The sequence below is a fragment of the Falco peregrinus genome, chromosome 9 (assembly GCF_023634155.1).
Source record: "Falco peregrinus isolate bFalPer1 chromosome 9, bFalPer1.pri, whole genome shotgun sequence".
NCBI classification, from domain to species: domain Eukaryota; kingdom Metazoa; phylum Chordata; class Aves; order Falconiformes; family Falconidae; genus Falco; species Falco peregrinus.
In genome coordinates, this window is record NC_073729.1 from 3,626,373 (window position 1) to 3,638,653 (window position 12,281).

Below are 12,281 nucleotides of genomic sequence, written 5' to 3' on the forward strand. Positions count from 1 at the left end.
CTTTGCTGGAACTGGATATGGATGCTGGGAATAGAATACTTCCCTTTATTGTTAGGAGCAAAGTATCTTATTCTCAGTTCAGTCATTATGTACATATCTCAGGCATGTTTGTTGTTTAAAAGGGCATTTTTAGTAATCTGAATAGAAATGGTGGATACTTCGATGATAATAACAGTGACAATGTGAGGAGAACGATACAGTGCAGGAAAGTTATTCCATGTATACAGGTGAGTGTTGTAGAGGGTTTGGGTATGAGAAAAGGGCAGGAAACAAGCTTGCCTGGAGGGCAGACGCAGCCGTCTGTACAATGATCTTCGCAAAGTGCAGATCGTTCTGGGTTGCTGCATGTGTCAGAGCAGGGGGAGCCACACTCCTTGTATTGCATGTTGAAAGGACATGATTTTGCTGAAAGCAGAAAGAGTGTTATAATGCTGACTTTTTCTTTGACATGTTGAGAAAACAGTATTTGCAATTTAGGATGCTTTCTGTCAAGATATAATGGGGGAATCCTGATCCAGGTGGAGGCTACAACACGTTCTGTATATATCAAAACTGCTTAGTAATGTGAAATCCTCTAAACTTCCATATTCCTAAAGTCTTGAGTATGCTCAGGTTAGAACTGTAATTTCATGAAAATGACATGCACCTTTAAACAGCTGTCTTCTTCAGGAAAAAAAAATTCATTTACTTGAAGTTTATTAGATATGGGTAGTAAGCACAGATGAAGGTCCCTTCCCAAGATACTTACGACACAGTTCTGAGGTTCTCCAGTTCAGAGGCTGTCCACCTGCATGAGCACACTGCCGGGAGTATTCAGCAAAGGTGTTGCACATGCAGAAGTCAGCCATAGAGCTATCACAGTGGCATAGGTCTTGTATGCAAGTTTCAATGTAGTCCTGAACACTCACAAGTGCATTACAGCTTGTAAAGGCTTCACTGGTTAACACTGTCTCACAGATAGAAGCCTAGGAGGGAAAATAAAGAATGTAAAACAGGTGTTTAGAAAATATGAAACTAATTATTTAAGGCATGTAGCAGAACAAACCAAAGGTCCACCTGGTCCCAAAACTGTCCAACGGTAGCCATATGCAGATGTTTAAGGCAAAGTATAACAATAGGGCAAGTACATGTGGAACTCCTTTGATTACCTCCCATATCCCTCTATATCTTGAGTTACTTTCAGCTCCGGTGACTTCCCAAGCATTATACAGTTTCTTTATATTGACATCCTCAGTGAATTTCTTTTTCATGAAAATACCCAGTCTTCTCTTGGAAGGGGAATGCAACTTTCTAGCATTCACTTTAGCGAAGAATAAGAAAAAAATCTAGAAAAAACCTTTTCCAGACCTATAGTTCAGTCATATTTGTGCTATATTTTTTCCAATTCTAACTTTTCTCCAAAGAGAGGGATAATGTAATTTATATTGAGAAAAATAATTTTGAGAGAGAGGTTCTTACAAATTCAGCTGAGCAGTTCACTGTAACACCAGGAGAAATAGGATCAGCACACTGCTCTGTGGGTCCATCCATCTTCTGCCTGTTCCCAAACTGTATGGGTGTCAGTTTTGTCTCTGTGAAAAGCAGTCCAAATATTAGAATAAAATTTACTGGTTTACTGGCTTTTGCACAGAGATATTTTCTTTTGTGACACTTCCTGCTATGACATGAACAGTGATTATCACTCTAATATGAAAGGCAAAAGGAGATGGGGAATGTATACAAGGAACTGGATCCTAACTATTGGAAATGCATAGATAGTTGCATGTGGCACATCTTAAAAGATCTAACAGCGATGGAAGCAGCCTAATACACCTCAAAGCCTACTCTATACATAACTGACATCATAGAAATACATGAAGAAGTATCACTAGTTTTGCAGTTAATACAACCCACAACCCACGTTACAGTATACTGCTAAAGAAAGAAAAACAAAGCGCCAATACTTAATAATAATGCTTTTTATTACTTACTCTCTGAAATAAATTCATTGCTGATTGGAATTCCATTGAAGTCCCCACAAAGTCCACAAGTTTGATTGGCGTATTTCGTATCTAGTTCCACCTAAAAGAAATGAGGAAAGGGAGCTTAGGTTCATAGTAATGTCAGCCTTGACGGTTAGGGACACAGCCTAGATCGATATTGCTTATGTACTTAGAATTTGGCGTATGTATGCTGTGCAGAGTGAGTCATGTGGTAACAAGGTAGGCACCATTGCCAAGGTCAGTGACCAGCAAGAAAAACTTGGTCTTATTCTACTGCATTGCCAGGTCTGGGATCTGACGAGTACACTGTGAGGTGGGAACGTGGTAACTGGGGCTTTATTGATCCTGAGCTGAGCTTGGGGGAAAAAAAAGGGAAATCGAGGAAAGACTGGAAGACAGAACAATACGCTAAAAATGGACACAAATCCAAATGTAACTAACGCCTGCTGGCTGGTTAAGACTGCAAAGATGTAAACAGACTAATTTCAAAATCCACCTTTCTGCCATGTTTTGAATGTTTTCTTACCAGGAGGGCGTCCTCTTCATTCCAAAGGAAGGTCAGTCCTAACTTGGCAGACACTTTCAGATAGCTGTTACTTCTCTCTATCAAGACTCCCATATGGCTGTAGGGCATCTGAACCCTGGAGAAAGATCACTTAATTCAGTGGGGGTAGGGACAGAATATCCATTGAACAGCCACACTGATATCCTTTCTCATTCTCTTTGAGAAGCATCAGCATGCATAGGTGGGGAAATTAGAGCAGTAACTAAATACAGCCAGCACAAGGTGATAACATTTTGGCTGTTCCCTATGCAATTGCTTCTTGTGCAAATAGAATGACCTTGCTTTCCCTGCTGTTCCTTTTGGCTCTATCTGTTAATGGTGTTTTACCAGGTAAATTCTTTTAGGTAAAAATTTTTACTAGGTAAAATGTTGGCATGTGTCTTTGGTTGTGTTGTTCAAAAAAGTGCTGGGAGGTTCTGTTTTGCAGGCAGTATGCTTCAGGATATTGCTATTTACTCCTTCAAGCCCTTGATAATAAAGGGATAGACTCTTCAGGCTTTCTGCGAGATGACTGCCATTCACAAAGGTGTACCCAAGATAACCTTTAGACTAGTTCACTGTACTTAGCTGTTATAATACACAACTCACTATGGGATAACTACTCAAATATTTACCCAGCCTTTTGGATGGGTTTCACACCCTATGCCAAAGTCAGTGCTACTGTTGCTACATAGAGAGCTGGTTTCCAGACCAGCTCGTTTTAAATGAACGCAGGTACAAGCTGCAGTCACTGCTTAACTGCTTACTGTTCAGTGCAAGGACAAAAGCTGTCAAAAATTCCTCTCAAGAATCCTGTTCTGGTAAAATTAACGGAGAGTCAAAACTTAAAGGGTGTAAAAACCTAACATTTTGACTGAATCCAGGTTACAGACTCAATTGTATATTTACATGCATGATTGTAACAGTGGGGCAGCATCTGGGATTTAGCTGGTCTGAACAAGATAGGCATGGGTAACCTGCAGAAATGGCACTTAGCTCACTGTCAGGCCCTCTTATTTTTGTTGATACTTCAGGAAGGACCTGAGCCCTCCAGCTGCTTGGGAGCAATGTAAGATTAGGTGGAGGAAAGGGATGCTTGCTCCAAGAGCCCACTGGGAGCGAGAGAAGCGAAGGCAGTTTCAAGTTATGAACATACGGTTTGTCATCAAGCAGGACAGAGCCACGGGTCAGTTCAATCACTACTCCTTCCAGCTTCATGATTACATGAGTGATCACGGTAGCGTTTTCCATCATTGTACGCCTGATCTGGATGTTGAAATCCTCATAGGGAGATTTGCAGTTGGATGTAAAGATGTAATTGCAGACCCCAGGGAAGTAAAAGATGTCCCCATCAAAGGTTTTGAAGTGGAAGTTACCCCAGGTGCTGCACACACGGCCATTGTGGGAGGGGTTGCCAGCTGTGGGTTCAAAATAAGTAGTAAGAATTTTCTGTAATTTGCTGTAGATACGCTCCCTTCAGTTGCTTTTCCCCTTCTATTTCTTTCACTAGCTGCTGTCCAAGAAGCCAATCTTCTGTTTTCCTTCTTGTCAGGCTATTTGTTTATGGATCTGTTCTTTACTTAGTTCAGTTATCTTTTGTGTTTGATCTGTTTTGCATAGGGATATAGGGTCTAAGGCTGGAAAAGACCTCCCACGTCGCTATGTCCAATGCCCTGGTTCTGCGGAAAGCTACATTCTATATAAAACTTTTTCTAAATGTATGAAGTCCTAAAGTTTCACTATAAAACAGTTTAAGCTTAGTTTAAAACTAGCGGGTACTTCTATTAGGGAAGGCCACTTATAGGTGCATCCTTTGAACGTCTGGATTACCAGCATCTTCCAAAATACATTCCTGCCTTATGTATGCCTGGTTGTTCTTGTGCCAGTATTACACTTCACCTTGAAGGGGTCCCACCTCCCAGCTACTCCCCCCACTCACTGCAGAAATCATTTATCTGTTTTCAGCCTCCATTTCCTTACAAGCAGGCTCTCTGTCTCCCTGGTTATCCTCATAGTCCCTCTCTGCACCTCTTCCAGATTTACACTCATCCTGCTTGACCACGACTAGTCAGAATTGTACCCTATACCCCAGATAAGGTGTCTCACCAGTGCTTTGAACACACTGATATTTCCCTCTCTTTACTGGAAATATTGTGCAAGATTTATCCCGGTATTTTTATATATATATATACGTATATAAAAATTTTAAACCTTCTTTTTTTTTTTTTTTTTTTACAGTTGCATCGTATTAACAAAATGCAGGCTGAGTACTGGAGTCACATTTAGATTATCCTTGTTACCTGACAAACTGACTACTTTTCTTGTTCATTTTTTGTTTTATGCTGCTGAAGGATCTTATACAATTTATTAATCAGTCATTCCATGCTCTTGATCAACAAGAATACAGATATCTGAGCCATGACATTTGTTTAACTTACCCTTTAGCTTCAGTGTGTTTTGAAAAGCTGGAATGATTGTCAGTTCTTGGGATTTCGAAGCCGGTGAAAAATCTAAGGAGGAAAAAAAGATCAAGTTTAATCTTATTAGAAGTCCTAAAAAATGGATAGAGATTGCCTAGTTTCTTTAGTGATTAACATTTCCTACTACTAATTACACTCTAAGGGGAAGTTTCCACAATGTTTTGTTGCTGGTTTTTACACAGGGCTTTGTGTTCTGTCTTTCTATATATTTTACTACCAGCCAAATCCCAAAGACCACGCTCTTTGGCCGTAGTACGTCCTCCCGTTATTTGTTCAAGACTCCCATCTGATACTGGCCCTGATATTCTGAAGTGAAAAGCAGCAACCTGCTCCTTGGAGCACAGTGTTGTAATAGTGATGCAGAAAAACCACTGCTAATGTCTGTGTCTGAAACTCGGCCTCTCAGTGCACTTAGCAGAAGTTACTGAGCAGAAAGTTACTGAGGAATATTAGAAGCTGAAGATGAGAAAGAGGAGCTGGTTTTTTTTCTGAAGTTCATGTCTTTCTTTGTGCTGAGATATGCAATTCTGCACAACCAACTCTTTAGGGGATTTTTTTTTTTAAAACAGTTTAAATTCTGTGAAACTTTAATCATGTGCTTTTCATACAAAGACTTCCTATTGGTAGTATCCCGCCCTAAATTTTCCATGTCCAAATCCAATGTTTTCTCTTTGGATCCAGCAGTGAAAGAGATAGAATACTTAGAGAACAGGCAATGTGACTTTTTTTTTGTCATGAGAGTCTGAGGAATTTAACAGTTTCACATTTGAAAGTACCAAAATCATAGAATTGGATGAATTCCAAACTGTAGATTGTGCAATATTAGCCACTGACTTCTGCATTTAGACCAAAAAAAATCACTAAGACATTTATGTGTTTTAGAAAGACAATCTCATTTAGTCTTGATGTAAGGATTTTAAGGAAAAACACACATATTACCTTGCCTGACAATCTATTCCAATAATTCAATGCACTTAATAGTAAGTTGTGGTACACTTCCAGTTTGGGTTTATCATTATTTTGATTGCCATCTAATGACCTCACAAATTACAGATTGTAAGGCAGGCTTCATGATTAATTGTTTCAGCCTATTAGTCATCACTAATATATCAGTCAGTGTTGTATCCTTCCGCTCTTATTTTGCTCTGTACGGTTATGGTGTTTGCTCTGTACGGTTATGTGTCGTGCATGAACTTGTAGTGCCTAATTTTTCTAGTGTTTAAGGTAGTTAAGGTTTTCTTACTCTCTCATGAGTGAAGCAGTCATCTTGACACAACATAAAAAATGTATCTTTTATTACCTGCTATCAAGTGCCTTAGTGATATGTATGTATACACACACCTCTTCTGAAAATACACTTTTAGATAGAAGGTATGTACCTTTCATGAAGTTAAAGATTAGATAACTGTATCATATCAGTAGACCAGATCCACTGGGCCAGATCTCAGAGGAAGTTGTCCAGTTTAGAGCAGTCAGAGATTGGCTGGGAACTGGATATACAGTTCAGAGGATTTCTCTGTCCTTTTTTTTGAGGGGGAGTGAGGGGTGGGGTGGGGCGTTCTACCTGGGAATAAGGCTGTAGTAATCTTATTATTTATCAAGTGAATTTGGGACAAAATCTTAGAAATAGATCATCATCATAAAAATACTTACTTTTTTGTCGCTGCAGGAGGGCTTCAGAAACATAGTCTGATTCTGTTTGATGTTCATCGTCCTGGGCTTGAACTGCAGAAGAGTGGAGGAAAATGTTAATGCCTAACTTTCTTGAGTTCCCTCATAATTTCTCAATTATATCTGTTTAAAAATGCAACACTCAGTATATCAAAAAACAGCAAAGCTATATTCATGTACAGGAGGTCAGATTTGCATCAGGACCTGTGCTACATGCAACCATGATGGCTGTGCACCACTCCTTCAACTTTTTTTTTTTTTCCTCATAAATTGCTGCAGGGAAGCCATCAAAAACATTCCGTGATAATTTGAGCAGATCCTTATTCTATGTACTTTTGTCACGGTACCCCTGGATGTCCTTATAAACTTTTCAGAAAAAGACTTCATTTTCTTAGTTTTAATGATCACTGTGTACTTTAAGCATCAGTAAAACCCTTTGTCTAGCCTGAGGGCTTTAAAAACAGGTCTCTTTTGTAAAGGAAGAAATATTTTTAGAATTAGAGGACTGATTTCTGTCCTCTCTTACTGAAAGCCAAAGTTACTCTGTATTTTACAGTTTGAAGCACTTTTTTTAATAAGTAGCAGAAGGAAAATAAATGCACAACCCACACGGAAAGAAATAGGTCTTTCCAATAGATACATTTGTGACTGATGACTTTGCCCCAAAGTAATTTTTTTTTGTTTCCAGCAAAGAAATAATTTTTCATTCCATTCCACTGCAGCATCAGAATAGGAACACACACAACACCTGCAGGGGCCAGAGGGGCTTTTAATGCACCGCTTAGTGAGAGCTCATCAGAGGGCAGGTTGCAGGGGAAGTTGTGCTGGCCAGAGAAAACCGAAAAGGCAGGCAAACCCTCCGCTGCATCCCACAAGGAGAGCAGTGGTGGGGAGCACCACTAGAGGGGCTGAGGCTGAAATCAGAGCTGTAGGTTGCTCCCAAGTCCCTTCCTTTTTGCACCAGCTGAGGGGCTGCAGCTGGTGCTGGAAGGACACATCATGCCTGTTTTTAAGCTATGAACCATTCAATACTCCTGGGCTCCTCTTCCCCACTACCTAGCCTCAGAGAGATGTTTGCTTCTCTCTCTGTGCACTGCATGGCTCCAACTCTCTGCTTCATGCCATATGCATTGCAGACTCCTGTTTCCATTGCATGGCGCAGTAATGCTACAGCTAGTGTTTTGATGTCAAAGAATAGCCCATCAAAAGCACTTTTTAACTTAAGTTAATGTGGAGTTATCTGGAAGTAGGAAAAAATAATACAATAGGATCTGCATCTGAAACCAAAAATGCACTAAAACTAACATTGTCGTTATCTTAAACTTTAAAAGAAATTAATAGGTGAAGTATATGTAAAAAAGATCTTCACTCATGTGCAAGTATTAAGTGACCTCCTAGAATACTTAAGGCAACTCCATTTGTTTTGACCCCATCAGAAACCAGCCCTGTGCTCCAAGCATTTATGCAATCAAATGTGTAAAAATAGATGAATTTCCAAAATCCGTTGTCCATTATTTTTCAAACAAAATCCTTCCTTTTTTCAATATTGTATCAGCAGCTGATAAAACAAACAAGATCTTTACCAATGCATACAGACAGACTCCACTGATTTGTTTGTGCCTAAAGCCACTTTTGCACCTTTTGGATTGTGTATTTAGAAATGCTGTACCACCATGAAGTGGACATCAAAAGCTAAACATGAATCTTGAGGCATTTTGGTAGAAATGTAATTTCCAGCTGAGTTTCACTGAATTCAATGGAGCCATTCCAGATTTTGACTGAAGAAAATACGATGAGAGCATGGAATACAGTATCATTTTTCAAAGCAGTTAATTTCCTCTTCTTAGGAAGGGAAGTATTTGTAACAGAAAAATTTTGCATAAAGGTGATAGGTTCATTAGCTTCACAAAGCCAAGAAAAAAGTATTTCAGACTCCAAAGCAAGTTATAAATTCTTTAGAGCAGTAAAAACAGCAAGCAAGTGAATCTTCCTACCTTTGATCTGTATGAAGGCAAGTGCTAATACCAATATCCATAGTGGTATTCGTGTCCCACCACCTGTGCCCATCTTCTGGAAGTCCGGTAGAAACTACCGAACAACCTGCCTCTGAGGAAATACCTGTCTGCTCTGGAGACTTATATAGTGAGGGAGTAGGTTTTGGCTCAGTTCCCAGATTGTTTCACAAGGTTCTTAAAAGGTGGGGCTTCAGACATTTTAGTTTTCCTTTACAGGTGCACAGGTAAATAGAGGATGCTCTGACTTTTTCTCAGGTATTTGCACTCTAGGAGGAGTCTTCTTTCTGCAGATCTTTTTGATTAAATGTCAAGCAGTGAGCAGGAATAATTTTTGCTTAGGCTTAGTCTTCCCAAATTGTTGTATATTATAGGATAAATACAATTTAAGGGACTTCTGAGTGACTTTTGAGCAGGAACTTGGAATGGATTACCTCACTATTTTTAATTTTCCTCCTTATGATAAATGATGGCAACTTAACTTCTCAAAAAACCTAAGGAAGTTCTGTCTGACAGATTTTTTAAAATGAGTTTCTATCTCTCTATGTAGCTACTTTGCCTGTGAAAAAGGAATAATCAAATGCCATCTGAGGTCAGCACAGGCCAGGCATGACACAGGACTATACAGTGAAAGTCCTCCAGCATTGCAGAGTCAGTAATAAGGACCTTTCCCTGAGGGATTCCACCTCTCACATGGGCAGTTTTAGTGCTATTTCAGCTGTTTCTCTTCTGAGTAAACGTGATTTCACCATAACAAATTAGACTGATTCTACCTACAATAAAAAAAATTTAGATTTTCTTGCTGATTGCTCTTCCTAGACACTCAAAAAGACTGATTCATAAGAATCTCCTTTGAAATGTTCCTTATCTTAGGAACAATAAGAGAGTGAACAATGTTTTGTGAATATATTAATGTATTAATTTACAGCTATATTACTTTGGTGAATTAACCTTTTATAGTGTTTTACCCTGGGGTGTAGAGAAACACAGCCTTTCAGTAGAAGGATGGATCCCATAATCCCACATGAGATCAAACAGTTTCTGCAGAGAAGGTGGTACTGGGATGGTCTCCATATTCTCAGTCAAAATGATAAGACATAATGGGGCTTAAAACTGGGAATGAAGTTTAAGTTAGACATTGGGGAGAAATTTCCTTTTTTCAAGAGTGATGAAGTACTCAGATACGTTGCTTAAGAAGGCTGTCAAATTTCTATCACCGGTGGTTTTTAGGAACAGATTAGAAAAAGACCTACCTGAGAATGGTGTCAGTGTAAGTGCTGTTGATAGTGCCCTGTAGCAGGGGAACAGACTAAATGGCCATTTAAGATTCCTTCAAACATGATTTTCTATTATTTTTTTTCTGAAAAAATAATATGTATTCCCTCTGTTGGAGCAGTTATATTTGAGGAAGTAATGTCAGCATTAAGACAAAAATAAAAGGCATATTTTTTCCCCTAAGCAGTAAACAGAAGCAAAATAAGATGCTATCTTTCCTAAACACTGTAAAAGTACAACTAGTTATTAATATTTAAATAAAAGTGACATAACTAAATAAAACTGGAAGTGTTGAGGAAAATAATTGGTCAGCTTCAGTTGTGAGTTATACCTCTGGTAAGTTAATTGATGTATAAGTCTGTAGAATTTACCTTAGTATTGCTTATGAGGAAAAGAAGATAGGTGCAAGATGCTTTTACATACAGAAATACATGCAGTGAAAATCTAAGGGCAATGGTATCACCTCTAACAGTTATTATCAAAGTTCCAGGATGAAGATCTAAAAAAAAAAATAATTTTAAGAGAAAGAACTGGTGTGTGATTAATTATAAAATCGTATGGTAAACTCAACTGATAAGCTTATGAAGTGATTCTGTTGGTAAGAAGAAAAATATGCTTTATGAATCATTACATTGCTTATCACTGAAAAATCAGTTCAAATCACCAGCTGCTATTCTGTGGTCTCATATACACAGGTTAACATTTCCTGCATGTTCAGGGAAGTACTGAGACCTCTGAGATCCCAGTTTGGTCACTATGATGATGCCCTTTCTATGGTCATCACAAACTAGGTTGAAAACAGTTTCAGTTAAATTGCACCCCTTTGACTGAGCTTTAAGGCACCATCAAAAGTAGTTCCCTATGTTTGCATTTTTGCCTGAAAGTCTCAAACCTCTTGTATGTCATGAATCACATTATCTTTACACTCCTAAGTGGTTACTTCATTCATTAATCTTCTTGCCATGTTAACTTCCATTATCTTGTGCTGATTATTTCTGCAAATCATTATAAAATGTGTCAAAATATGATACTTGCAAAAATAATTTCCAAATATTTATGATAAGTTAATTTAGCAGTATTAATAATTATTCAAAGAAATAATTACTCTTCAAATTGTATTTCACCACTATTCACTCATTAGATTTACACACTTGACATGGAAGAATATTTTTCGAAGACTGGCTTGGAGCAACATGTCCAGGTTTGTGTAACTGTTTATGATCAAATACAGTTGACTGCATAAGCAGAAGTATTAATATATTTTGAAAATTGATTGCTGTAAGTTGTTGGTGTGTTTTGTTTTTTTTTAACAGAAAAGATAAAGGATTCTAACATTGTACTTGATCTGAAAAGGCTGACACTTCTTTCTTTCCTGAATCTGGTTCTTCATAAGAAAAAATGAGACCCTCATCTTACTTTCGTACAGCCTCTCTTGTAGAATGCAGATAAAATGTCATAGCTAATTTGGTTAACTTTCAGGTGCAGTAACGATGGAAATCAGTGTCTCCATTTATATTTCTAAGAGACAGAATGATGGACTCATAGAGACATGCAGAAGGTGTCTAGTCCACCTAGTGCTCTATTGGAGTAGCTTCCTTTTGAGGGAAGAATGAAAACATTTGTAATTGAAAGAAATTCTGACATTTCCTCTGTGCCAGCACTACAATGCAAGTTAACAAGGATGTCTCTGCTGGGCTTTTCTCAGGCTGGTCATTTGTCCACTTCTGAGGCTGAGTTTAAGCTCCAGAATTAGTGCTGGGGCATTAGGCTTTGCATTCAGCTGAAGTACCATTCTGATTGTCCCTAATTTTTGACCGGTGCAAATTCAAACCCGTTTTTTACCTGAAAGTTTCTCTGGAAAAGTGAGATAACTGATTAGTTTCTACTCAAAAGTTGTTCATTAACATTATAGGTGTTCTCTTAATTATATGAAGATGAACTACATTTCAAACAGTTGCAGTAGGTATTTTATAGTATGATACAGTATAGTCTATCAAAATAAAGCTATAGTTGAAGATATAATAGGGATACAACTCCTTTTGTGTCCTTTACTAGATCTTAGTCAAACATGGTGCTGTTGATCCATTCCTTTACCTCAAAATGCTTAGATGAAACTCATTGATTGAAAATCAAATCACATGAATACCTGAGATTTGAAACCCTATTTCATTAACATGAGTAGTTCTCCTGCTGTCTTCCAGTGTGTGCATTGTAGAGGGCCAAGCACATAATGCTTTGATGTCCCTTGCAGCCTCTGTGCTTTACTGTGAAGCATAGAATGTGTAATATGATTAGGATCTATTTCTGGGTTTGTTTC

The 12,281-nt window shown here is 38.3% G+C and overlaps 1 protein-coding gene across 1 annotated transcript in view; it reads right to left on the minus strand.

Moving 5' to 3' along the window:
* The window catches only part of LOC101923403 (mucin-5AC), a 49,815-nt gene extending 41,988 nt beyond the window's left edge, over positions 1 to 7,827 (minus strand). The window contains exons 1-9 of the mRNA XM_055814171.1: positions 7,734 to 7,827; positions 6,660 to 6,731; positions 4,965 to 5,036; positions 3,683 to 3,944; positions 2,509 to 2,623; positions 1,971 to 2,061; positions 1,459 to 1,571; positions 749 to 965; positions 280 to 405 (exon numbers count right to left, since the gene is read on the minus strand). Coding sequence (XP_055670146.1) covers positions 280 to 405; positions 749 to 965; positions 1,459 to 1,571; positions 1,971 to 2,061; positions 2,509 to 2,623; positions 3,683 to 3,944; positions 4,965 to 5,036; positions 6,660 to 6,731; positions 7,734 to 7,827 — 1,162 coding nt within the window. The remainder of the gene's footprint in view (positions 1 to 279; positions 406 to 748; positions 966 to 1,458; positions 1,572 to 1,970; positions 2,062 to 2,508; positions 2,624 to 3,682; positions 3,945 to 4,964; positions 5,037 to 6,659; positions 6,732 to 7,733) is intronic.
* Between the last annotated feature and the right edge of the window lie 4,454 nt (positions 7,828 to 12,281).